The following is a 27786-nucleotide window of genomic DNA, read 5'->3' as shown; positions in this document are numbered from 1 at the left end:
TGAATGGCCCTTGTGAAGTTTCTCTTGCATATGTGACCACATTATCAAGAGGCAGAGCTTACCTGTCCCATGAAAGGCACAATTGCAGATTCATCAGTCTAGATTTAGCATGGCATCATCACTTCTCTGCATTTTGACCAGCTCTGGGTCTCTATAACAGTCTCATACTTAAAAAGAAAGCTTTTTTGATGAAGGTCAATTGCTATACTTACCTGTGGGTACAAGGTTATACATTTGGAATACAGTTAGATATTACATTGGTTTAGGAAAATGGAAGTCATTGTTCTTTTCTACTCTCTGGTCCATGACCTCTCCATCCAAGTTTAGTTGTCTAGGTTTACAGTACCAGACATGTATTCCTTAGACAGGTATTGGTTTACCCAAGATAAAAGTGCCACTATTGCACTATTACAGTTATCTTGCAGGCCCATTCATTGTTGCAGTTCATAGAATTGCAGCTGTATATGTCAACAGATTTCTCCTCTGCTTTGTCAGTTTACATAACACCTTGTGATACTATGAAGGGCAGTCCTCATGGAGGGAGGCTTTCAGTTAGTTAGACCTCGATTTCTCCAATTCCTGTGTCTGAAGTACACGGTATCTTCACCAGTACGGTCTGACCTTGAATCTGAGAGGCAATCAAGGACAACAGCAATGGCCTATCTTGGTTTGAGAGTCTCTTAGATTCCTCTATTCAATAACTCAACAAAAACGTTTCTCATTTCTGGCCCAGGTGTTTTTGTTATGACTCTTACAGGTAGCATTATCACCTCAAATGGTATAACTTCATTTATCTATCATACACAATTGCACACATATGTATTTTGTCAATGGACATTTAACTTTAATGACCAACAATTTATATCAGGGAGAATGTAGGCAGTCATGCAACTATAAGAAATGTTTAATTGAAATCCTTTCTTGATTAAATGTTTTCCAACATGCTAGAAGACCCCTTGCTAAGAAGCAGACTCTCAAACTAGTGTCTGAGGTTTCATATTGCCGGGATCCAGTTTTTGCTATGTGTACCACTCCTAGTCCATGAGACAATCTGAATTCAATAGGAAGACGAGCTCTGGGTGATGGAAGACCCACACCACAGAAATGAAGCTGCTCTTATTGGATGCAGCAAGGAGAGCACTGGCAAGACATTCTTCCCAAGTTTGTCTATTTCTGCAACCTTCCAGTAATGTGGTTGCAACTCTTGAAGGTCTGGGGAGATCTTCAACAGAATGATACCGTAGGAACCAACCATCCTTACCAAGGTGCTATAAAAAATATGGCAGTGCCACAGAGAGGGTGGTCATTGGAGTACTTCTGCCTAAACTCATCCAACACAAAGATGCTCTTAGACAGGTGAGGAAGGGGAACTTGGCTTTGAGCTCAGTAGACAGTGCTTGTTCACACTGTCACTATCTGCAAAGCTCACCTGCTGCACACCCAGGACTGCTGTCTCTTTCTGAAGTTCCACGTTCCTTACTTATCAGGGGTTGGAGTTACTCTCAAGCACACACACCCTATCTTCATTCTGAAATGCTGGAACCTCACCTGCAGGAAACTGGAGAACTTTAGGGCCTCTGTTGTGTTGGCAAAAGAGGAAGTGGGGTGGTGTGGAGAGCATGTAGACTGAGCCTTGCTGTTCTGAGCAGTGATGAGGACCTGGAAAACTCTCCAGATTTCAGGATTTATTACAATTCCACAGAGAAGCAGGTAAGGCTGTCAGTGCTTCCTCAGTGTTGGGTACGTGTTTTTAAGTAAACATAGTATGTTGTTTCTCCATGGCTTCTTCAGTCTTCCCTGGTGGTGCTATTCCTCAGTGATTCCCTTCCCCCACCTTGCCCAGAGAACAGAATTGCCTGTTGGGTGCACAAAGGTCCTTGCACCCATAGGTCACTATGGAAACCAGTAATATAACTACACAAGGGCCTCTTCTCAATGGAGGAGATAAAATGCCTCTTTCCCACCCAGAAGGCTGGGAGTGGATTTTGTTAAGGACCTGGTGACCTTTCTGCTATCTGTGGAGTCAGAATTCGCCCAACTTTTAGTGGCATATGCCTGTAATCCCAGCTCTCATAGGAGACAGAAGAAACAGAAGTTCAAGGTTATCCTCAGCTACATAGAGAGTTTGAGGCCAGCCTGTGCTACAGGAAACTCTGTCTCTAAATAAATGTACTCATTTATGTAGAATCATGGAGGAAGACTGGATCAGATTGGCATGAGTACCCTTATCTGAGTTATCCAAGCATGTAGCAGTGACACAGTTCCTACCCAATCATGCATGAGATACCAGTTCAGATTTCCCAATGTCTAGGAGTGGGCATACCTGGATAGTGATACATACAGTGAGGCATTCTTGTGGTGATTACTGTGGGTACATTTAGTACCTTGCATTTAATATCCACTTTATAAGTTCATATACTGGAATAATGGACATCATTAAACAAAGGCTCTCATTAACAATGAACTCTAAAGATTCCTGAAACATCTGTAATCATCTCTGATGAGCTGATTCCATCTGAAAATTAAAGACAATGTTGCATTGACATTCACGACTGAGACTGGATTTTAGTTTTGTTTCTGAGACAGGGGCTGTGCTTGTGGTAGCATGCAAAGAAGCCTGGGTTCATACTCCTGTACCAACATCAAAACACAATGTGATAGTTATCAGGGATGTCTGCTCTAAGTTCACACTGTATCAGATGAAGAATCTAAAATAGTAGCTACTACCAGCTGATGAAGATGCTCCCCTTCCCTTCTCTTGGGTTGAGGTTCCCACTTGCCCAAGAGGTTGTTACCACTCCTGCTTAGGTCAGAGAATGTACAGGAAACTGTCACATGATCCTTGGGACCATCCAGGAGAAGATAGCCCCATCCCTGTTCGCTGTATTCTTCCCATAAGATAACCCTCCTAGCTACCTGGATTCCTGGTAGCAGCCAAGGTCACAGCCTTTTCATTTTCACTTTCTTTTTTTCTTTCTTTCTTTCTTCCCTTCTTTCTTTCTCTCTTTCTCTGTCCCCTTCCTTCCTTTATCCCTCCTTCCTTCCTTTCTTCTCCATCTTTCTTTCTTTCATGTGTTTATTTACTTGTTTTTAAATCCAGATCACAGTTTCCTTTCCCTCCTCTCCTCTCAGTCCCCTGTCCTTCTGCCCAATCCATCCTCTTCTCCACCATTTCTCTTCAGAAAAGGGCAGGACTCTCATGGATATCAACTAGCCATGGCATACTGTTTCATTGATACCAAGCACATCTTCTCCTATTAAGGCTGGGCAAGGCCTTAATAGGAGAGAGGGTAGGAAGAAAGGGTTCCAAAAGCAGTCAACAGAGTCAGAGAAAGCCACCCCCACACTCCCACTGTTATGTGTCCCACAAGAAGACCAGGATATACAACTGTAACATATATGCAGAGTGCCTAAGTCAGTCCCATGCAGACTTCCCGGTTGTCAGTTCAGTCTCTGTGAGCCCATATGAGCCCAGGTTAGTTGCTTCTGTGGGTTTTCCACATGCTTGGAAGCACCAAAGGCCACTCCATGTAAAACAAGATTGCTGGCAGCGGGTTTGGCCCTTACTTTCAGGAACCAGGAATTTACAGAATTCTCACTCAGGGAAGATGGAACCTCAGGACTCAAAAGGAAAGAATCTCTATGGCCATTGGAGTCTGGGTATTGGTTCCAAGAGCAGAATCAAAGCCCACTCTCAGAACATGAGACCTCCATCCATCAAAGCTAAGTGAGGTCATGAGGAGGGGAGCAGGTCCTCAGCATGCATCTGTGTTGAAATTAGTGACCCCATTCCTCCTATCTTTCTTCTTGATTGAGGAGTGGAAGGAACATGGATTATTTGCTAGCGTATTGAAGCATGGTATGGATGGGGAAAGATGGAATTGGAAGCAGTGCTATTTAGACTTTGGTGTATAAAAGAGTTCAATTAGCCAAGAAGTGTGCTTAGAAAATGTTGCTGGAAGTCTAGAAATGATAATCAAGGTTGTTAAATTCCCATCTCCTAAGGATGGCTGTTAACGTGGGACCATACATCTAAAGAGGGGAATGATGACAACCTTGCCCAATGTGCCTTTCTCCAATTGTGTGGATGTTCTTCTGGTTTGCCTAGAAAGGCTTAGGGAGTTCTGAGAATGGAGAGCCAATCCTATCTGCAGACCACTCCTAAGCTTAGTCCAAGGTGCTCTGGAGGAGGTTGTAGCAGAGACAGCTGGGCAGCCCCAGGAAGGTATGGCTTACAGCTGGGCTCCACTGCCAACCTTCCCAGCTGAATTTCCCAGGCCTCCACTCATGAGGATTAAGGACAGTCAAGTTGGGACCTCTGTTGTGGAATAATCTTTTTGTACACTCTGAAGATATGTAGTCTGACTGGTTTAATAAAAAGCTGAACTACCAATAGCTAGGCAGGATTTCCAGGCACAGAGGTTGCTGAGAAAAAGAAGGGTGGGGATGCCAGGACACAGAGCAAGTAGCATGGGTATTACAAAGTAAAAGTAACTGAGATAGTAAAAGAAACTGGATTAAAAGATATGTGTTAATTTAAGTTATAAGAGGTAGTTAGAAACAAGTCTAAACTATCAGCCAAGCTTTCATAGTTAATAATAAGTCTCCATACTATGGTTTGAGAGTTTTCTGGTGGGACAGAGAAAGACTAGAAACAGACTTATTTTCTTAATTGGAAAATGAGGGTTTGTATGGTGGCCTGAACTTGAGAGTACGGTTTTGAAACCTATCAATCCAGAAAATGTCACAAAGGCATGTTGATAACTCAGTCTAAGGGGCTCATTCCTCAGTTGAGGTTCGCTCCTACCAGGTGACTCTTGTTTGTGCCATGTTGGCAAGAACTACCCAGCACAGTTATTAAAGTCAGTGTCTGCACATCTCTACAGCATCCCTTTTGCTGTTTAACACCTTGCAAACACTGATAATTCACATTTTTATTCATCAGCATTGTATATTTACAGATTATGGATGAGAAATTATTTGAATTAATTTACAATTTCCTAAAATGTAGACATTATCAAGTCTTATCTCTTTAATCATTAGTTTATTATAATCTCTAGTGAAAAAAAATTGTAGTCATCTACTGCCTCCTGTGCTCTTGGTGACCAGTATGTTAAACAGAAGTGCCATATGCTTCTCTAAATTGCCTCAGCTCATGTAGTTGGATGTGTTACACATTAATTATTTCAACAAAGCCTGAACTGACAGTCCCTCTGGGGCAGTTTTCTCTTCACATCATTTTTTGTGCCTGCATATCAGTATAAAAATCTTCAGACATCCCTATTTCAGTCAGTTTTGAAGTAGAGGATAGGCTCTTTTCATGGACCACAGCAATGGTCCCATGCCTCTAAGACTTATCCCTGTCCTTCAAGTCTTAGTTGACCCCACACTCACTGTCTTTCTGAAAACACAAATCTCAGTCTATATTCCATGGAAAAGGGCAAAAACAACCTACAAATTCCTTCCATGCCTGATGGGCTTTTCCAAAGTATGTCATTGCTGCTGATTGAATCAAAACATGAAGTGTGCAGGGCTGGAGCTATGGCTCAGTTCTTTAGAGCACTGACTGTTCTTCTAGAGAACCAGGTAAAAATGCTAGTATTTGAACAGAGGTTCACAATTGTTTATATCTGCAGTCATGGAATTTACCATGCTTCTTCTATCCTGTGGGGGCAGTGTATATTATTTACTACACAGACCTACAAGCAGTTCATAACACTCATAGTCAAACATAACTACAAACATGAATCAATTAATAGGTTGTTTTGTTGTTGTTTTTTTCCCCTTTTTTCGTTTTTTTTGAGACAGGGTTTCTCTGTGTAGCTTTGCGCCTTTCCTGGAACTCACTCTATAGCCCAGGCTGGCCTCGAACTCACAGAGATCCGCCTGGCTCTGCCTCCCGAGTACTGGGATTAAAGGCGTGCACCACCACCGCCCGGCTAATAGGTTGTTTTTTAAAAGTGTTGTTTAGAGCTGCAGATGCATGTACTTCAGTGACACAGACAAAAACCAACACATGAAGAGGCATGTTCTTATCAGAATTGAACACTGGTATTCCATATTGGAAATAAACGCCCTGAGATTCTATATTTTCAACACAACTAAGTTAATTACATTTCCCTAGGTGCTGCTGATAATCTAATAATCCATACAATTGGTACTTTCTCCTCTCCTACTCAAGTCAAACTGTCTAGGAAATTTCTCTAACAAAAGCCTTCCTAAATATTTAAAATGTAACAAAAAGAACCAGGGTTTTAAAAAGGAAAATTACCCTCCCCAAGGCACCATGAGTTTATCAGGCCACTTTGAGTTATCTGAACATATTCACAATCATTTGTAGCTGGAGTTCTCTCCAGTCCCACTTAGGCCTGCAGCCACTCAGACCCAAATAAACACACAGACGCCTATATTGTTTAAACTGTTTGGCCTAATGGCTCAAGTTTCTTGCTGTCTAGATCTTATATCTTAAATAAAACCATTTCTATTAACCTATAAGTTGCCACGAGGCTTGTGGCTTACTTGTACTTTACATCTTGCTTCTCATGGCAGCAGCTGGCAGCATTTCCTGACTCAGTCTTCCACTTCCCAGAATTCTCTTCTCTGCTTATCCTGCCTATACTATACTTTCTGCCTGGCTACTGGCCAATCAGCATTTTATTTCTCAATCAATCATAGCAACACTTTCACAGCATACAGAAAGACATCCCTAGCAATCATTCCTTCAAAAACTTTGTCTCAAATTTTGTTCCAGTGACTCTTACAGTTGGCCATTAGTATGGGATTGTTCATTTGGGGAGACCCATCAAGTTGTCTCGAGTTTTTTCCTATTACTTCTGTTTTTCTAATAGGACTTAGTCATTTGGATTTAGTTTTCTGGTTAATTCTTTGCTACACAGTTGTGTTTAGTGTTTGGATTGGGCTTGGGGTTCACAGCTTGGTTGTTCTTGGCTTAGGTGTATCTGCATAAAGCTCAGTTGTGAAGACACATAGCACTGTCTTGTAGTTAGGATAGCAGAGATGGTGGTGGATGAGAGATGGAGACAGTAGGATCCCACGATTGAGACCCATCTTGGGAACTGTTTTAGTATACTTTCTAATGCTGACAAACATCATGACAGAAATCAATGTGGGGAGAATAGTGATTTGTCACCTACATGTTCTGATCAATGTCCATCATTTAAGGAAATCAGAGAAGGAATTCAAGCAGGAGCAAAGGCAAAGACCATGGAGGGAAGCTGCTGTTGCCTTGCTCTTCATAGTTCATTCACACAAAGTTCTTATACAACTCAGGACCAACATCAAGGGAAGGATGTATGTACAGTAGGCTGGGATCCCATGTTAATCCTTAATCAAGAAAATGGGTCTCATAATCTGTCACCAACTGCAAAATCACAAGTTTAGTTTCAGCTGCTCAACACATTAACCCTCTTTGCTAGTGAGCCATCTTTTCTGGGTAAATGGACGAATGAGGAAAAAAATTATTTTAGCAAGAGGTTCCAGATCCAGAAAGACTCATGCCATAAGTTCTTTATATCTTCTGTTCTCAGCTCACAGTCTTTGGATGTGAATATATAACATGGAGGAACAGATATTGGAGGTATTACTTAGCAGAACCTCATGCCTATCCTTTTATTTGAAGGTTTTGCTGGAGGGAAGAGGCTACCAAGAAGGAAAGATACTTAGGGTTCTATTTGTTCTGGGACATTTGGCTATAGGGGAGGAGGTATACTTAACAGGAGCTGGATTCTAATTGTATGTGGGGCTTAGACAGTGTGGGAGAAAATCCCTGGCAGAACCAGACAAAGCAAATACTATATGAGGGTTTTGGTTACAGGGGAAGGGACAGGGAGTAGGACCTACATCTAGATACCTGTGTGGGGTTTGGCTGAATGTAAGGATATCTAGCAGTAACTGACACCTCATTGTGAATGAATGTGTGTGTGTGTGTGTGTGTGTGTGTGTGTGTGTGTGTGTGTGTGTAGTTCTGTATCCAGCAGAATCTGAGAGCTTGCCATATTATCATGTGTGGTATTTTGAATATAATTGCCTTCTATAAACTTGTAGGGAAAGGCATTTGGAAATGTGGCTTTGTTGGAATAGGTATGTCCTTGTTTGAGGCAGGCTTTGAAGTCTCATATATGCACGATCCATGAACAGTGTTTCAGTTCATTTCCAGGTGCCTGAAAATAATATGTAGTGTGTCTGCCTACACACTACCATGTTTGACCATGATGATAAAGGACTAAACCTCTGAAACTGTACACCACCCAATCTAATGTTTTCCTTTATTAGTGTTTCCACAGTCATGGTGTCTCTTCACAGCAATAAAAGCTTAACTAAGAAGGAAATTGGTACCAGGTACTGGGGAATTACTGTAATAGGCCAGGCCATGTTTTTGTTTGAAGGAATATGAACATTGAGACTATGGATTAAGAAAACATTTTAAAGCTTTAAGTGCTGCTTAACAGGCCATACCAGTAGGAACATGGAAGACAGTGGTGCTTATTGTGAATTGATCTGTGAATGACTAGATCAAGAGATTTCAGAGGAGAGAATTATCAATATGTGTTCTAGAGACTAGTCATGTGATATTTTGATGAAGAATGTAGCTGTTTTTTGCCTTTCTCTGAAGAGTCTGCCAAAGGCTAAAGTGGGGAGTTTTAGGTTAATCCCTTTGGCAGAGTAAATCTCAAAGAGCATAGTATAGACTCTGTCATGCAGTTATTAGTAGAATTTCTAATGAGGATTTTTAATGAAAAAAAGCAAGGCAAGCAAGGAAAAATACAAGATATAGAATAATTAGAGTAGAAAAGGAACACCAGTAAGGGGAATGGAGATAAATTCTGTGGTTAAGGAGATAAACAGATTAAGAAATGGAATAAACGGAGTGGTGACCTCAGGGCAAGATTTCTCCAGTTAAGTTTCCAACTTGTGAAAAGAAATTAAAGAAAAACTTAGAGCTAGGTATAGTGGTGCAGGACATTAATCCCAACTCTAGATAGGCAGAGGCTGGTGGATCATTGAGCTTTATACCAGCCCTGTCTACAGAGCTCATTCCAGAGCAGACAAGCACATGCAGTAAAGGAAACCATGGAAAACAGAAAGCTGATTAAGACTTAAATGAACAAGGGGACCATGTTCCAGCAACAAGTATCAGTAAAACTTGGCAGTTTTGGCTACATGGTTCTGGCTTTAGATTCAAGGGTAGAAGAAAGACATTATAGAATATACCTCCACAGCTAAGCAAAGCCATTAAAGACAGGCATTCTCTCAACTAGTGTTCTCTGTCCACCAGTGACTTACTCCTAGAAAGCTTCACCTCTGTGGCTTCCACAACTTTGCCAGCAACACTAGCTAGTGAACACCAAGTGCTCAAAAGGCCTGAGATAAGGTAAACAAAACCACCAAGGTAGTTTGCATGAGAATTGTCCCTACAGCCTGGGCATTTGCCCACTCAGTTTTTGGCCTATATGATAAATCTAAGGTGGTAGAGCCATGGAGTTCTCAAAAACAACAGAGTAACTTATACAATGATTCATTCACCTTCTTCCTCTCTCTCTCTCTGAAGTTTATAGGAATTACATACCGGCTGCAGTCCCGCTAATCCAACAATGGGTGACTTGAACTCAAAGGCGCTGAATCCAGGAGAGGCTTGGTCCACAAAGCTGGATCTCTTGGCTGGTCTTCAGTATATGCTGGAATCGCAAAGAAGTAGAAACAAATTCCACTGAAGGAATGGGCTTGGTAACAAGGCAAGGGCAAGGGAGAAATGAGCAAAAGCCTCCTTCTTCCATGGCCTTATATAGTCATCCTGCAGAAGGTGTGGCCAAAATTAAAGGTGTGTCTTCTTGTCCCAAAGTCTGGATTAAAGGTGTGTGTCTTAACACCTAGAGATCCTCCTTAAAGATAGGTGTTTCCCTGTTCTTGATCCAGAAGAAACCAAGCAAATAATAATGATGATGATAATAATAATAATCTCTCTCAAGTGTGTCCTCCATTTCTGGATTGTAGTTCATTCCAGATGCAGTCAAGTTGACAACCAAAAAATAGCCATCACAGTGGCAGAACTTCATCCCAGGGATTGTGCTTAAGATTAAGGACAATAACTACCCTAGCCTTCTCCATTAACTCTCTCTGCTTTCTGATTTAATTTGAAGATGTGAAGTTTTTAGCTTCCCTCTCAGAAATGCAACATGTCACACAGTATATTATTGTGCCCAGTCAGCTTTACATGCAAATATTGGATTACGCTAATCATTGGTCCAGTTTGTCTGATGTTGTTTTTTTCTTTACTTTCTTGGTTTGTTTATTTGAGAGAAGGTTTCTCTGAGTAACAGCTCTGGTTATCCTAGAAATTCATTTGGAAACCAGGTTGGCCTTGAACTGCAAAGAGATCTACCTGCCTCTGCCTTGAGAATGATAAGATTAAAGCCCAGAGCCACCACCACCTGGTAATATCTGTTTTCTTTTGGACCATAAACACTGCACCAGCACTGGAACTCATCTCAGATATCCTGCTGTTGCTCAGAGTCATGGGAGATTATGATTAGATAGGGCTTTGGGATAGGGCGTGGTGGGTGGAATGTTCCTGTGAATTACAGGCTGCCACCCACCTCTCTTTCCTTGATGTTGGCCTCCCCAAGGCTTGCCAGGCTCACCCTTATGCTTGTATCCCACAGGAAGTGCCACTCTCCTGTCCCACCCCACAACATTACCAGATGTGTCTCCCAGCAGGGCAAGCAGTGCTGCCACAGCACATCAGCCCCAAGTTAGGGTCTGGCAGGTGCACCTAGGACCTGGGCTATTTAGGGTTGACAACTGGTTCTGCAAGACCAGCTCCTCCATGTGCTCCAGCAGCTTGTAGGTGGAGCAATTGTTGGGGTTGATGGACTCAAAGCACTGGATCTGTGCCCTGGTGGCACCAGAGTTGATCAACCTGCTTAGAACTCTTTGGTGATATTTTATTTGTGCACTTCAATAAAGCTTATCTGGGGATCAGTGGAAAAAGTCAGCCAATATATTAAACATAGAGCTCAGGCAGTGATAGTACATGCCTTTAATCCTAGTATTCAGGAGGCAGAGAATCATCTGGATATCTGTGAGTTCAATCCACACTGAAACGGAGCCATGTGTGGTGGCTCACGCCTTTAATCCCAGTGCTAGTTAACCAAAGAGGTCTGGAGGTCTGTACAGACAGACAGGAAGTGATAGAGCTCTGTGGAACGAGGAAGTGATGTAGCTGGGAGGAGTGAGGAAGTAAGGTGTCAGAATACAGAAAGGCATAAAGGCGTGAATATACAGGAAGTAGCTCTCTCTTTGGCTGAGGATTTGCTAGCGGTCAGAATGTGGGTGGCACCTTTGTGCTTCTCTGATCTCTCAGTTTTGACCACACCATCTGGCTCAGGAATTTTTATTAATAACACCATTTAGCAATTCATCTTACAGAGCTCCCATCAGTCATGCAGGACTTCAGAACATTTCTTTAAGTATTTCACATTCATTGGAGTTTCTTCCTTTGAAAATTCTGTTTAGGTTGTACCCAATTTTTAGATGGAGTATTCTTCTTTTGATATCTAGTTAATGATTTCTTTATATATTGTAAATATTATCCCTCTGTTGGATGTGTAGTTAGTGATAATCTTATCCCATTCTATAGGCTGACACTTTGAAGGACAGTGTCCTTTGATGTCAAGAAGCTTCTCAGTTTCATGAGTTCAATTTACTAATTGCTGATCTTAGTATGTGTACTAACAGTGTTCTCTTCACAAAGTTTTCCTGTGCCAACGAGTCCAAGGCTATTCTCCATTTTATCTTCTATCAGGTTCTGTGTATCTGTTTTTATGGTGAGATCTTTTGTCTATTTCCAGTTGTGTTTTGTATAGGTTGATCAATATGCATCTATTTGGATTTTTCTACTTTTAGCCATCCAGTTTGACCAGTATCATTAGTTGAAGATGGTGTCAAATTTCCAGTGTGTTTTTCTGGTTTCTCTCTCAAAAATCTGGTGTCCATAGGTGTGTGGCTTTATGTGTTGGTCCTCAATTTGAATACATTGATCAGCACATGTGTTTTTGTGGTTCATGCAATTCCCCGATTTATGACTGTAAATCTGTAGAACAACTAAAAAAAGTTGTATCTCTTACACATAATTTATGATTCTGGATACTTTTAGTAATCCTAGGTTTTTTGTTTTTCCATATGAAGCTGAAAATTATCCTTTCAAAATCTGTGAAAAATTGCTTTGGACTTTTAATGGGGGTTGTATTGAGTTTATACATTGCTTATGATAGGATGACTCTTTTTATTATATTAATCCTACAGGTCCATGAGAATGGGAGACCTTTCCATCTTCTGATATCTTCTTTTTTCTTTTTTTTTTCCAATCATAAATACCATTCACTTTCTTGGTTACTTTTATTTTATACTATTTGAGGCTGTTGTGAATGGTATTGTTTCCCTGATTTTTTTCTCAGTTGGCTTTCTATTTTATATAGGAGGACTACTGATTTTTGTAAATTAATTTGTATAAAGCTTCTTTGTGGAAAGAGTGTATCAGCTGTAGAAGTTTGAGTGGAAACTTTATGATCACTTATGTATACTATGATATCATTGGCAAATAAAGCTACTTTGACCTCTTCCTTTCCCATTATGTCCCCTCGATCTCCTTCAGTTGTCTTCTTGCTCTAGCTAAGACATCAAGTCCTGTATTGAAGAGGTATGGAGAGATTAGAAAACCTGTCTTTTTACTGATTTCAGTAGAATTGCTTTGAATTACTCTCCATTTAATTTGAGGTTAGTTTTAGACTTGCTGTAGCCTGTCTTTATTCTGTTTTGGTAAGTGTCCTGTCTCCCTAAACTCTTCAGGACTTTTATCATGAAGGGATGTTGGATTTTGTCAAAGGCCTTTTCTGTACCTAATGAGATGAATATGTGGATATGTCTTTCACTTTGTTTGTGTGGTGGATCATTTTATTGATATATGTGTCTTGAATGATCTATACATCTCTGAATGAAAGCTGTTTGATCAGGGTGGATCACGGTGGATGACATTTTGGCTTTTTTTTTTTTTTTTTGAGTCAGGTTCCTTTGGATTCTTCTGTTTTTTCAACTTACGAATTTTTTTTAAAGATTTATTTATTTATTATGTATACAGCTACAGTGTTCTGTATGCATGTATGCCTGCAGGCCAAAAGAGGGCACTAGATCTCATAGATCTCTGTAGATGGTTGTGAGCCACCATGTGGTTGCTGGGAATTGAACTCAGGACTTCTGGAAGAGCAGCCAGTGTCCTTAACCTCTGAGCAATCTCTCCAATCCCAGAAATTTTTTTAATAGGATAAATATTCATTCATTTTACATATCAATCAAAAGCCCCTCCCTCTTCCCTCCTGTACCCTCCCCCCAGTTTGCCCTCCTTACCCATCCCCCTCTATTCCTACAAGAAGGCAAGGGCCTCCAATGGGGAGGCACATCCAGTAGAGGCACATCCATGTCGTTCCCCCTGCCTCAAGGCTGCATGAAGTGTCCCATCATAGGTAGTGAGCTCCAAAAAGCCTGCTCATGCACCATGGATGGATTATGATCCTACCTCCAGGGGCCCACCAAGCAGATAAAGCTACATAATGACTTGTCATGCAGAGGGCCTAGTCCAGTCCCATGTAGGCTCCACAGCCATTGATCCAACTTGCATGAGTTCCCACTAGTTTGGTTTGGTCATCCCTGCAGGTTTCCCTATCATGATCCTGATGCACTTGTTCATAAAATCCCTCTTCTCTCTCTTTGACTAGACCTCTGAAGCTCTGCATGGTGTTTGGCCTTGGATCTCTGCATCTTCTTACATCAGTCATTACAGAAGAGCTCTGTGATAGACAAGGTATTCACCGGTCTGATCTATAGGGCAAGCCAGTTTACTGTTTCTAATAGTCCAAGCTGGGATCATCCTTGGGGATTCCTGGAAACTTCCCTAGCACTGGGTTTCTCTCTATTCCCATGATATCTCCCTCTATCATGGTACCTCTTTCATTGTTTTCCCACTCTATCCCTGTGTTCAAGAAGATAAAAAGATTAAGAAATGGAAAAAAAGAGTGGTAACATCAGGGCAAGATCCCTCCCAGTTAAGTTTCTAAATAGTGAAAAAAAATTAAAGAAAAGCTTCAAGCCACGAATAGTGGAACAGGACATTAATGCCGACTCTAGAGAAGCAAAAGCTGGTTGATCACTGAGCTTTATACCAGTCCTGTCTACAGACTTATTTCCAGAGCAGACAAGCACACACAGTGAAGGAAACCATGGAAAACAGAAATCTGGTTATGATGTACTTGAACAAGGGGACCATGTTCCAGCCCCAGTAAGCAGCAGAACTAGGCAGTTTGGCTACATGGTTCTCGCTTTAGAGTCAAGAGTAGAAGAAAGACATTATGGATTCTCCCTCCCCAACTAACCAAGGCCATTAAAGCCAGGCATGTGTCAGGGATGTGTCTGAATGGAGGCATATAGAGGTCATTGCATGAAGCTGTGAATGTGAAGCCTAGAGTGCCTAGACTACCCCTAGATGTTTGACATTCCAGAGCTATGGGTAGGATACCTGCCAAGGACAGTGACTTATAGGGAGTACAACCAGCCCAAGAGAAAGAAGTATGTTGCAGTCAGCAAGGCTGAAAGCAGTTGGGTATCTGAAGAGCTTTTTTGACATCAGACTGGGAGATGCAGAGTTTGGAGTTTGCCCAGCTGGTTTTGATCTTCTTTGGTCTAGAATTTGCTCACTTTTCCCTTCCCTGTATTTTAGACAATAATGTGTATCCTGTGCCATTATATGTTGGAAGGATGAGGTCTGTTTCTTGATTTTGATTTTATAGGGGATTAGAGTTAAAAGATTGCATGAATTTCAGAAGACACTTGGAAGTTTGGATATTAAAAAACTTTTGAGATTGTGATATAAAGTGGAGACTTTTTTAAGTTAAAATAAATAAATTTTGCTTATGTTATTGCTACAGGATATGGGGTCCAGGCACGGGATTGTGGTTGTTTGAGTGTAAACAGCCTGCATAAGTTCCTAGGGAGTGGCCTTATTAAGATGTGTGGCTTTGTTGGAGTAGGTGTGGCCTCCTTGGAGGAAGAGCATCTCTACTGAGATAGGCTCAAGTTTGCATATGTGCTGAAGCCATGCCCAGTGTCTCAGACCACTTCCTGTTGTTTGCAGTATCAAGTTGTGGCTCCTTATTCACTCTCAGCTCCTTCTTCAGTCCCGTGTCTGCCTGCATGCCACCATGTCTTTTCATGATGATGCTAGACTAAAGCTCTGAAGCTATAAGCGACGCAATTACATGTTTTCTTGGTAAGTTGTCATGGTGTCTCTTCACAGCAAAAGAAACCCTAACAAAGATGGCATGCTGTGTGTTAATTATCATCTGTTTCTGTGTGGTTTTGTTATACAAAAATTTGCACCTATCAGGAGCTGAAACACACCTGTGTGAGGGCTGTAGCTGTTTGAGAGGGTATACACAGTAGGACCTGGCAACTACCCTATCATGTGATAGTAGTTCTTTGGATGTAGGACATGGGCTACTGTGCAGTGCCTGACACCTAGCCCTGCATGTGTTTGTGGAGCTTAATTGGAGAGAAACATATCAGGACATGACATGTCCCTGGTTTAAACGTGGGGACTATGATGGGTAGGCAGGGGTTTATGTAGTAGGTTGTAACAACTACATAATGGGGACTAAAGTTGGGAAAGAAGTGTTATGTAGCAGGACCTGAAATGTAGATTTGTTTGCATATGTTGGGCTTTTACTATAAGCGAGAGACTACCTAGAAGAGACTGTGAACTAAAGTTTGTATGGCAATCATTTTGTAAACAGGACATATCTAATGAGACTTGTAATCTAGATTTGTGTGTGTGTGTGTGTGTGTGTGTGTGTGTGTGTGTCTGTGTGTGTGTGTGTGTGTGTGTGTGTCTGTGTAAAGAAAGTGAGAGAGAGGAGAGACAAGAGAGGGGTTTTGCTATTGCAGTGGGGGAGGGAATACCTAGCAAGACCTGATACACAGACCTATATGCATATTTGGGGCTTTGTTTGTAGAAAATGTGGTACCGGGTAGGTCCTGAACATTAGCAATATGGAACTCTTAGAATTCATGGTTGTATACCTACCAGACTCTGACACCAAGTTGTATGTATTCATGCATTCATGTGAGTGTTTGTTTGTGTGTGCTTTTGACTATAGGGGAGATATACCTGGCAGGTGCCCTCTGAGGTACTATGTTTGTGATTTATGAAAGAATATGTATTAATATTATAATATAGTCAAGATACAATGGAGGAGAACATCTTGGCAGCCAAAGAACTGGGCATCTAATGCAATGCACAGTCCTCTCATTTCTTTGTAGCTTACACAGGGATTCAGGGCTCACAATGAAGTGGGCTTGGAGCATGGAAAACAGTACTCTCAGTGCATGGGAAATTGTCTTCTTCATCACCTTCCATCCCCTGAGTGACATGGATCCAGTTGTTGTAGGTTCATCTTGGCACTGGTGCTGTGGTCTGTATGTCAAGTATGTTGCTGATTGGTCAATAAATAAATCACTGATTGGCCATTGGCTAGGCAGGAAGTATAGGTGGGACAAGGAAAAGAATTCTGGGAAGTGGAAGGCGGAGAGAGAGACACTGCCAGCCGTCATCATGACAAGCCGCATGGGAAGATCCCGGTAAGCCACGAGCCATGTGGCAAAGTAAAGATTAATAGAAATGGGCTAAATATAAGAGTAAGAGCTAGACAATAACAGGCTTGAGCTAATGGCCAAGCAGTTTAAATAATGTAAGAGTCTATATGTTTATTTTATAAATGGGCTCTGGGACTGGCGGGACTTGGTGGCGGGAGCTGGAGAGAAATTCTCAAGCAACACACTGGTCATTGGACTTGTTGGGCCCAAAAAATGATTTCTCTGTGGAGAAGCCTATGTTCAGACACCATGTGTGTGTTCCATCCAGGGTTGATTCACCTGAGGAGAGATCACCAGTCAGGCTCTCCACAGAATTCCTGTTGACTGCAATGTGCCCTGCAGCACTGTTGATGACATTCACAATCAGGACACCACCTTCTGTAACTGTTTCAACTGAACAGGTCTTTTTTCCTGCCTTAACTGTCTATTGAGAATGGTGTATCTTGCGTCTCTTCCCATCTCCTATACTTGTTGGAAAGGCAGGTTCACTGGCTTTTCTCTTCAAAGGGAGTAAGGGCTGAAAGGCACCTTCAGTGTTGCCATTTAAGCAGGGATCCTGATACTGCTGATGGCTGTCCCCACAGCTCAGTTTGTATTTGAGGATATTGAAGGTTGCCATTAGGTTATTTGGTTGCTTGTGGTTCAGAGATGATACAATCTCCTCATGGGTGTAGCCCATGGTACACATGGTCTCCATGACCTTTGGAAGGATTTCCTTAGTTTCAGGTGCTGCATGTTCTTTAATGTTGCCCAGCCATCCGCTTTCCTGGAGCTGACATATGGTTATTCTGTGCTGGTTGGGGACCATGAGTAATTGTTCAATGAGGATGATGCAGGGTTTTGACAAGTGGTAAGGAATGGGATACTTTGTGGTGGTGATGACCCTGTACATACCTTCAAAGGTGGTTTCTTCATGTGGAAATTGTCCTGTGACCAGTACATATAGGAGGACTCCCAAGCTCCACATATCCCCCACCAGTCCATCATACGGTTTCCTTGCCAAAATCTCTGGAGCCAAATAGACCAAGGTGCCATAAAATTCCTCCAACATCTGCCCCTCTGCCAGCTGTCTGGCCATACCAAAGTCACAGAGCTTGACATTGCCAGCTCCGTCAATAAGGACATTTTCCAATTTAATATCACGATGGGCAATTCGTTTTTGGTGGAGAAAATGAACCCCTGAAACGACCTGTTGGAATATTGGTCTGACCTCATCCTCCTTTAGAAAGTCTCTGTCCCCAAGGAACATATCCAGGTCCTTTCCTGAAACATATTCCATGATCAGATAAGTTGTTGAACTTGTGTCAACAACATGAAAGAAATGAACTATGTTTCTGTGTTCCACAGATTGAAGTATCTCTACTTCAGTGTTGATGTCAGTCAGAGAATTCTTTTTCTTCTCCAGGACCTTGACAGCCACCTGTGTATGTGTAGGAAGATGGCAGGCAAGCTTCACCTCCCCAAATCCACCAGAGGCTAGAGATGTTAAGATCCTGAAATCCTTTTCAAGGATGTTTTCTTCCAAGGGTCTTGCCATGATGTTCTGCTCAATTAGGACACTTTACCTTGTTGCCAATTCCTGGGACAAACAACATGAAAGAGAATAGTTAATGCAATTTTTGGATGGATGGTTAGTGCTATGAATTCTGTCATGGAATGTGGGACATCCCAAAAAATCTAATGATGCAGGTCAAGGACATAGAAATACTAGAACACAACCTCCAAGCGTTAGGTGAGGAATCATAGTAAAGATCAAATATGGAATTAATGTTGTACATGTGCAAAGAAAAAGTCTGAGATCAGAGATAGAATGACTTGGGCATTTTTCAAGAATGTATCGAAATGAAAAATCCTGGCCCAAAGTGATCAAGAGATTGAAGATAAAAACTTATGATGGAAAAAATGAGAGGATATGTCCCAAGAAAACTACAGTCCTGAGGATCTTTCAGAGATGTTTCAACTATTGGACCCCATGAAATTATAAAGTATGAAAGGAACATATAGACGTGTATGACTATTAATATCAGATAAAAGAAAAACACTTAAAGACTTGAGTCATAAGCCACAGGTGTGGTTGGTAACAAAATTGGCTTCAAGCCAAGTAGAGCCCAGGCTTCTTGGATTCCCTGAATCTATCTACACTTTGGAGAAGAACGAACACTGTGCTGGGGAACTTGCTGGTCAACCTGACACAAACTAGATTCATCAGAGAGGAGGGGACTTCAATTGATGACATGTCTCCATGAGATCCAGCTGTCTGGCATTCTCTCAACTAGTGACTACGGGGGAGGCACTTGCCCATTGTGAGTGGTGCTATCTTTGCACTGGTGGTCCTGGGTTCTATAAAAAGCAGGCTGAGTAAGCCAGGGGTAGCAATCAAGTAAGCAGCACCCTTCCCTGGCCTCTGCATAATCTCCTGCCTCCAGCAGCCTGAGTTGCTGTCTTGGCTTTGATTGGAGATGAACAACAATCTTGCAAGCAAAAGTTCAATAAACCTGTTCCTTCCCAACTTTATTTTTCTGTGTTTTTGTTTTGTTTCTTTGTTGTTCAGTCGTGAATTTTTTTTTCAGCAACAGAAACCCAAATTAAGGCAAACAATAATGTTACAGAAAAAGAAAGCTAAGGAATGTATTCAAACTGATCTCAGTGCTGGTATTACCCTGAGGCCACAACCAAATAAAGAATGTACAAACAGCTGTCCTTGAAGAATATAGTTTGTAAAAAAAAGCACAAGGCCCTGGGTTCTGTCATCAGCTCCAGAAAAAAAAGTAAAATTAGTAACAATCAAATTGGAAAACATCATAGTGAATATGGAGAGTGTGGAGAATGGTCCACACTCAGCACCATGACTAGTGTTCTGTTGTGATATAAGGAAAAAGTTAAAACTAGATGTAGTTTCATGTGAGACAAAGCAGGTCCACAAAAAGAAATAGAATACACCTTGTCTCTTTTGGGTCATGAGGAAGGAGGAGGCTGAGTTTTTGTAAATCTCATATTACCCGTCACAAAGATATGGTAGAAGTAATGAAATAGTGCGGGGAAATATGATCAAGGCAATGTACAGGCATATATGAAAATGTTTTGCAGTAGGAAATCTAGTAGGTCTTTTAAGAAAAGTCCTGGAGACAGATTTTTGGGTAAATGCTGAAAGATCAGAGAGACAAAGGAACAAGCCCCTGCCCTGTCTTATCACCAGGACTCCTCGGCCTGAAAAGCTGTAGTTCCTGTCTCCTCATGCCTTCTATACTTTTCTCTTCCCAGCTATCACTTCCTTCCTAGTGCTGGAATTAAAGATATAGGTGCTTCCCAAGCAAATGCATGAGATCTCTAGTGCTGGGATTAAAGGCATTTGATTCCCAAGTACTGGATTAAAGGTTGTGCCACTACTTCCTGGCTCTGTTTCTCTCCTAGACTGATTCAATCTCATGTAGTCCAGGGTGTCTTTGCACTCACAGAGATCCAGACTAATCTCTGCCTCCCGAGTGCAAAGAGTAAAGGTATGTACCACCACTGCCTGGTCTCTATTTTTAATCTAGTGGCTTTTTCTCTTCTCTGATCACCAAGCAAATTTTACTAAGGGACACAAAATATCATCACATGGTAAAATCAAATTGCGTATGTGTGGCATATACTTAAATATGTTTAAATACAGTAAAATGAATCAAAATGGAAATAAGACACTTAATTTTCAAAATTGATAGGGTAACAATTAATGAAGAATGGGACAATACAGGCACAAATTAACCCTAGAACATAAACCAACACTATAAATATAAATATCAAGCAGTAAAAATAAATCCGAGGGAGCAAAACCAACAAAATTGGAAACATCCTCACTATATTGAGGTCCAGTTGATCAGAGAACTGTAAATCTATCAGGACCATTGTTCCATTTTCCCTGCTGTGTAGCCATCCAACAGTGACTCCAATGTACAAGGACAAGGGCCAGCTGCAGGCAAGTGCCCCTGATGGACTAGTATCTAGTATTCTTCCTACTGCCTCTTTGTAATTTCACCATAACCAACCAGCCAATCATGACTTGTCAGATTGTTTTTTTTTTTTTTTTCTCAGCATCTGTACCATAAGAGAGCCCTTGTTAATTTTTATCATGGCTATGATCAAGGCCCACTTAAAACTGAATACTGGAGAGGAACGGTTTATTTGCACTACGGCTTAGTTAGGTATGTTGTGACATTGCATTAGGAGTTCTCTGTCCACCAGTGACTTACTCCTAGAAAGCTTCACCTCTGTGGCTTCCACAACTTTGCAAGCAACACAAGCTACTGGACAACAAGTGCTCAAAAGGCCTGAGATAAGGTAAACAACACCACCAAGGTAGTTTGCATGAGAATTGTCCCTACAGCCTGGGCATTTGCCCACTCAGTTTTTGGCCTATTTGAAAAACCTAAGGTGGTAGAGCCATTGTGTTCTCAAAAACAACAGAGTAACTTATACAATGATTCATTCACCTTCTTCCTCTCTCTCTGGAGTTTATTGGAATTACTTACAGGCTGCAGTCCCGCTAATCCAACAATGGGTGTCTTGAACTGAAAGTCGCTGAATCCAGGAGAGGCTTGGTCCACAAAGCTGGATCTCTTGGCTGGTCTTCAGTATTTGCTGGAATCCCAAAGAAGTAGGAACGAATTCCACTGAAAGAATGGGCTTGGTAACAAGGCAAGGGTAAGGGAGAAATGAGCAAAATCCCCTTTCTTCCATGGCCTTATATAGTCATCCTGCACAAGGTGTGGCCAAAATTAAAGGTGTGTCTTCTTGCCTCAAGATCTGGATTAAAGGTGTGTGTCTTAACACCTAGAGATCCTCAATAAAGGTAAGTGTTTCCCTGTTCTTGATCCAGAACAAACTAAGCAAATAATAATAATAATAATAATAATAATAATAATGATGATGATGATAATAATAATAATAATAATCTCTCTCAAGTGTGTCCTCCATTTCTGGATTGTAGTTCATTCCAGATGCAGTCAAGTTGACAACCAAAAATAGCCATCACAGTGGCAGAACTTCATCCCAGGGATTGTGCTTAAGATTAAGGACAATAACTACCCTAGCCTTCTCCATTAACTCTCTCTGCTTTCTGATTTAATTTGAAGATGTGAAGTTTTTAGCTTCCCTCTCAGAAATGCAACATGTCACACAGTATATTATTGTGCCCAGTCAGCTTTACATGCAAATATTGGATTACGCTAATCATTGGTCCAGTTTGTCTGATGTTGTTTTTTTCTTTACTTTCTTGGTTTGTTTATTTGAGAGAAGGTTTCTCTGAGTAACAGCTCTGGTTATCCTAGAACTTCATTTGGAAACCAGGTTGGCCTTGAACTGCAAAGAGATCTACCTGCCTCTGCCTTGAGAATGATAAGATTAAAGCCCAGAGCCACCACCACCTGGTAATATCTGTTTTCTTTTGGACCATAAACACTGCACCAGCACTGGGACTCATCTCAGATATCCTGCTGTTGCTCAGAGTCATGGGAGATTATGATTAGATAGGGCTTTGGGATAGGGCGTGGTGGGTGGAATGTTCCTGTGAATTACAGGCTGCCACCCACCTCTCTTTCCTTGATGTTGGCCTCCCCAAGGCTTGCCAGGCTCACCCTTATGCTTGTATCCCACAGGAAGTGCCACTGTCCTGTCCCACCCCACAACATTACCAGATGTGTCTCCCAGCAGGGCAAGCAGTGCTGCCACAGCACATCAGCCCCAAGTTAGGGTCTGGCAGGTGCACCTAGGACCTGGGCTATTTAGGGTTGACAACAGGTTCTGCAAGACCAGCTCCTCCATGTGCTCCAGCAGTTTGTAGATGGAGCAATTGTTGGGGTTGATGGACTCAAAGCACTGGATCTGTGCCCTGGTAGCACCAGAGTTGATCAGCCTGCTTAGAACTCTTTGGTGATATTTTATTTGTGCACTTCAATAAAGCTTATCTGGGAATCAGTGGAAAAAGTCAGCCAATATATTAAACATAGAGCTCAGGCAGTGATAGTACACACCTTTAATCCTAGTATTCAGGAGGCAGAGAATCATCTGGATATCTGTGAGTTCAATCCACACTGAAATGGAGCCATGTGTGGTGGCTCACGCCTTTAATCCCAGTGCTAGTTAACCAAAGAGGTCTGGAGGTCTGTACAGACAGACAGGAAGTGATAGAGTTGTGTGGAAAGAGGAAGTGATGTAGCTGGGAGGAGTGAGGAAGTAAGGTGTCAGAATACAGAAAGGCATAAAGGCGTGAATATACAGGAAGTAGCTCTCTCTTTGGCTGAGGATTTGCTAGCGGTCAGAATGTGGGTGGCACCTTTGTGCTTCTCTGATCTCTCAGTTTTGACCACAACATCTGGCTCAGGAATTTTTATTAATAACACCATTTAGCAATTCATCTTACAGAGCTCCCATCAGTCATGCAGGACTTCAGAACATTTCTTTAAGTATTTCACATTCAATGGAGTTTCTTTCTTTGAAAATTCTGTTTAGGTTGTACCCAATTTTTAGATGGAGTATTCTTCTTTTGATATCTAGTTAATGATTTCTTTATATATTGTAAATATTATCCCTCTGTTGGATGTGTAGTTAGTGATAATCTTATCCCATTCTATAGGCTGACACTTTGAAGGACAGTGTCCTTTGCTGTGCAGAAGCATCTCAGTTTCATGAGTTCAATTTACTAATTGCTGATCTTAGTATGTGTACTAACAGTACACTCTTCAGAAAGTTTTCCTGTGCCAACGAGTCCAAGGCTATTCTCCATTTTATCTTCTATCAGGTTCTGTGTATCTGTTTTTATGGTGAGATCTTTTGTCTATTTCCAGTTGAGTTTTGTACAGGTTGATCAATATGCATCTATTTGGATTTTTCTACTTTCAGCCATCCAGTTTGACCAGTATCATTAGTTGAAGATGTTGTCAAATTTCCAGTGTGTTTTTCTGGATTCTCTCTCAAAAATCTGGTGTCCATAGGTGTGTGGCTTTATGTGTTGGTCCTCAATTTGATTACATTGATCAGCACATGTGTTTTTGTGGTTCATGCAATTCTCCGATTTATGACTGTAAATCTGTAGAACAACTAAAAAAAGTTGTATCTCTTACACATAATTTATGATTCTGGATACTTTTAGTAATCCTAGGTTTTTTGTTTTTCCATATGAAGCTGAAAATTATCCTTTCAAAATCTGTGAAAAATTGCTTTGGACTTTTAATGGGGGTTGTATTGAGTTTATACATTGCTTATGATAGGATGACTCTTTTTATTATATTAATCCTACAGGTCCATGAGAATGGGAGACCTTTCCATCTTCTGATATCTTCTTTTTTCTTTTTTTTTTTCAATCATGAATATTCTTCACTTTCTTGGTTACTTTTATTTTATACTATTTGAGGCTGTTGTGAATGGTATTGTTTCCCTGATTTTTTTCTCAGTTGGCTTTCTATTTTATATAGGAGGACTACTGATTTTTGTAAAATAATTTGTATAAAGCTTCTTTGTGGAAAGAGTGTATCAGCTGTAGAAGTTTGAGTGGAAACTTTATGATCACTTATGTATACTATGATATCATTGGCAAATAAAGCTACTTTAACCTTGTCCTTTCCCATTATGTCCCCTCGATCTCCTTCAGTTGTCTTCTTGCTCTAGCTAAGACATCAAGTCCTGTATTGAAGAGGTATGGAGAGATTAGAAAACCTGTCTTTTTACTGATTTCAGTAGAATTGCTTTGAATTACTCTCCATTTAATTTGAGGTTAGTTTTAGACTTGCTGTAGCCTGTCTCTATTCTGTTTTGGTAAGTATCCTGTCTCCCTAAACTCTTCAGGACTTTTATCATGAAGGGATGTTGGATTTTGTCAAAGGCCTTTTCTGCACCTAATGAGATGAATATGTGGATATGTCTTTCACTTTGTTTGTATGGTGGATCATTTTATTGATATATGTGTCTTGAATGATCTATATACATCTCTGAATGAAAGCTGTTTGATCAGGGTGGATCACGGTGGATGACATTTTGGCTTTTTTTTTTTTTTTTGAGTCAGGTTCCTTTGGATTCTTCTGTTTTTTCAACTTACGAATTTTTTTTAAAGATTTATTTATTATGTATACAGCTACAGTGTTCTGTATGCATGTATGCCTGCAGGCCAAAAGAGGGCACTAGATCTCATAGATCTCTGTAGATGGTTGTGAGCCACCATGTGGTTGCTGGGAATTGAACTCAGGACTTCTGGAAGAGCAGCCAGTGTCCTTAACCTCTGAGCAATCTCTCCAATCCCAGAAATTTTTTTAATAAGATAAATATTTATTCATTTTACATACCAATCAAAAACCCCTCCCTCTTCCCTCCTGTATCCTCCCCCCAGCTTTGCCCTCCTTACCCATCCCCCTCTATTCCTACAAGAAGGCAAGGGCCTCCAATGGGGAGGCACATCCAGTAGAGGCACATCCATGTCGTTCCCCCTGCCTCAAGGCTGCATGAAGTGTCCCATCATAGGTAGTGAGCTCCAAAAAGCCTGCTCATGCACCATGGATGGATTATGATCCTACCTCCAGGGGCCCACCAAGTAGATAAAGCTACATAATGTCTTGTCATGCAGAGGGCCTAGTCCAGTCCCATGTAGGCTCCACAGCCATTGATCCAACTTGCATGAGTTCCCACTAGTTTGGTTTGGTCATCCCTGCAGGTTTCCCTATCATGATCCTGATGCACTTGTTCATAAAATCCCTCTTCTCTCTCTTTGACTAGACCTCTGAAGCTCTGCATGGTGTTTGGCCTTGGATCTCTGCATCTTCTTACATCAGTCATTACAGAAGAGCTCTGTGATAGACAAGGTATTCACCGGTCTGATCTATAGGGCAAGCCAGTTTACTGTTTCTAATAGTCCAAGCTGGGATCATCCTTGGGGATTCCTGGAAACTTCCCTAGCACTGGGTTTCTCTCTATTCCCATGATATCTCCCTCTATCATGGTACCTCTTTCATTGTTTTCCCACTCTATCCCTGTGTTCAAGAAGATAAAAAGATTAAGAAATGGAAAAAAAGAGTGGTAACATCAGGGCAAGATCCCTCCCAGTTAAGTTTCTAAATAGTGAAAAAAAATTAAAGAAAAGCTTCAAGCCACGAATAGTGGAACAGGACATTAATGCCGACTCTAGAGAAGCAAAAGCTGGTTGATCACTGAGCTTTATACCAGTCCTGTCTACAGACTTATTTCCAGAGCAGACAAGCACACACAGTGAAGGAAACCATGGAAAACAGAAATCTGGTTATGATGTACTTGAACAAGGGGACCATGTTCCAGCCCCAGTAAGCAGCAGAACTAGGCAGTTTGGCTACATGGTTCTCGCTTTAGAGTCAAGAGTAGAAGAAAGACATTATGGATTCTCCCTCCCCAACTAACCAAGGCCATTAAAGCCAGGCATGTGTCAGGGATGTGTCTGAATGGAGGCATATAGAGGTCATTGCATGAAGCTGTGAATGTGAAGCCTAGAGTGCCTAGACTACCCCTAGATGTTTGACATTCCAGAGCTATGGGTAGGATACCTGCCAAGGACAGTGACTTATAGGGAGTACAACCAGCCCAAGAGAAAGAAGTATGTTGCAGTCAGCAAGGCTGAAAGCAGTTGGGTATCTGAAGAGCTTTTTTGACATCAGACTGGGAGATGCAGAGTTTGGAGTTTGCCCAGCTGGTTTTGATCTTCTTTGGTCTAGAATTTGCTCACTTTTCCCTTCCCTGTATTTTAGACAATAATGTGTATCCTGTGCCATTATATGTTGGAAGGATGAGGTCTGTTTCTTGATTTTGATTTTATAGGGGATTAGAGTTAAAAGATTGCATGAATTTCAGAAGACACTTGGAAGTTTGGATATTAAAAAACTTTTGAGATTGTGATATAAAGTGGAGACTTTTTTAAGTTAAAATAAATAAATTTTGCTTATGTTATTGCTACAGGATATGGGGTCCAGGCACGGGATTGTGGTTGTTTGAGTGTAAACAGCCTGCATAAGTTCCTAGGGAGTGGCCTTATTAAGATGTGTGGCTTTGTTGGAGTAGGTGTGGCCTCCTTGGAGGAAGAGCATCTCTACTGAGATAGGCTCAAGTTTGCATATGTGCTGAAGCCATGCCCAGTGTCTCAGACCACTTCCTGTTGTTTGCAGTATCAAGTTGTGGCTCCTTATTCACTCTCAGCTCCTTCTTCAGTCCCGTGTCTGCCTGCATGCCACCATGTCTTTTCATGATGATGCTAGACTAAAGCTCTGAAGCTGTAAGCGACGCAATTACATGTTTTCTTGGTAAGTTGTCATGGTGTCTCTTCACAGCAAAAGAAACCCTAACAAAGATGGCATGCTGTGTGTTAATTATCATCTGTTTCTGTGTGGTTTTGTTATACAAAAATTTGCACCTATCAGGAGCTGAAACACACCTGTGTGAGGGCTGTAGCTGTTTGAGAGGGTATACACAGTAGGACCTGGCAACTACCCTATCATGTGATAGTAGTTCTTTGGATGTAGGACATGGGCTACTGTGCAGTGCCTGACACCTAGCCCTGCATGTGTTTGTGGAGCTTAATTGGAGAGAAACATATCAGGACATGACATGTCCCTGGTTTAAACGTGGGGACTATGATGGGTAGGCAGGGGTTTATGTAGTAGGTTGTAACAACTACATAATGGGGACTAAAGTTGGGAAAGAAGTGTTATGTAGCAGGACCTGAAATGTAGATTTGTTTGCATATGTTGGGCTTTTACTATAAGCGAGAGACTACCTAGAAGAGACTGTGAACTAAAGTTTGTATGGCAATCATTTTGTAAACAGGACATATCTAATGAGACTTGTAATCTAGATTTGTGTGTGTGTGTGTGTGTGTGTGTGTGTGTGTGTCTGTGTGTGTGTGTGTGTGTGTCTGTGTAAAGAAAGTGAGAGAGAGGAGAGACAAGAGAGGGGTTTTGCTATTGCAGTGGGGGAGGGAATACCTAGCAAGACCTGATACACAGACCTATATGCATATTTGGGGCTTTGTTTGTAGAAAATGTGGTACCGGGTAGGTCCTGAACATTAGCAATATGGAACTCTTAG

The 27786-nt window shown here is 41.4% G+C and overlaps 2 protein-coding genes across 2 annotated transcripts in view; both read right to left on the bottom strand.

The window, feature by feature from the left end:
• LOC131926108 (sperm motility kinase X-like) overlaps positions 1-27786 on the bottom strand; it is a 354457-nt gene that overhangs the window by 7075 nt on the left and 319596 nt on the right. The window lies entirely within an intron of this gene.
• On the bottom strand, positions 17141-18253 carry LOC131926107 (putative sperm motility kinase W). The gene has a single exon (XM_059281411.1). The coding sequence runs from the start codon at positions 18251-18253 to the stop codon at positions 17141-17143; it is 1113 nt and encodes a 370-aa protein (XP_059137394.1).

This window comes from Peromyscus eremicus, chromosome 16_21, assembly GCF_949786415.1.
Source record: "Peromyscus eremicus chromosome 16_21, PerEre_H2_v1, whole genome shotgun sequence".
Taxonomy (NCBI): Eukaryota; Metazoa; Chordata; class Mammalia; order Rodentia; family Cricetidae; genus Peromyscus; species Peromyscus eremicus.
The sequence above is the reverse complement of the archived record's forward strand: the minus strand, read 5'-3'. Positions and strand labels throughout refer to the sequence as shown.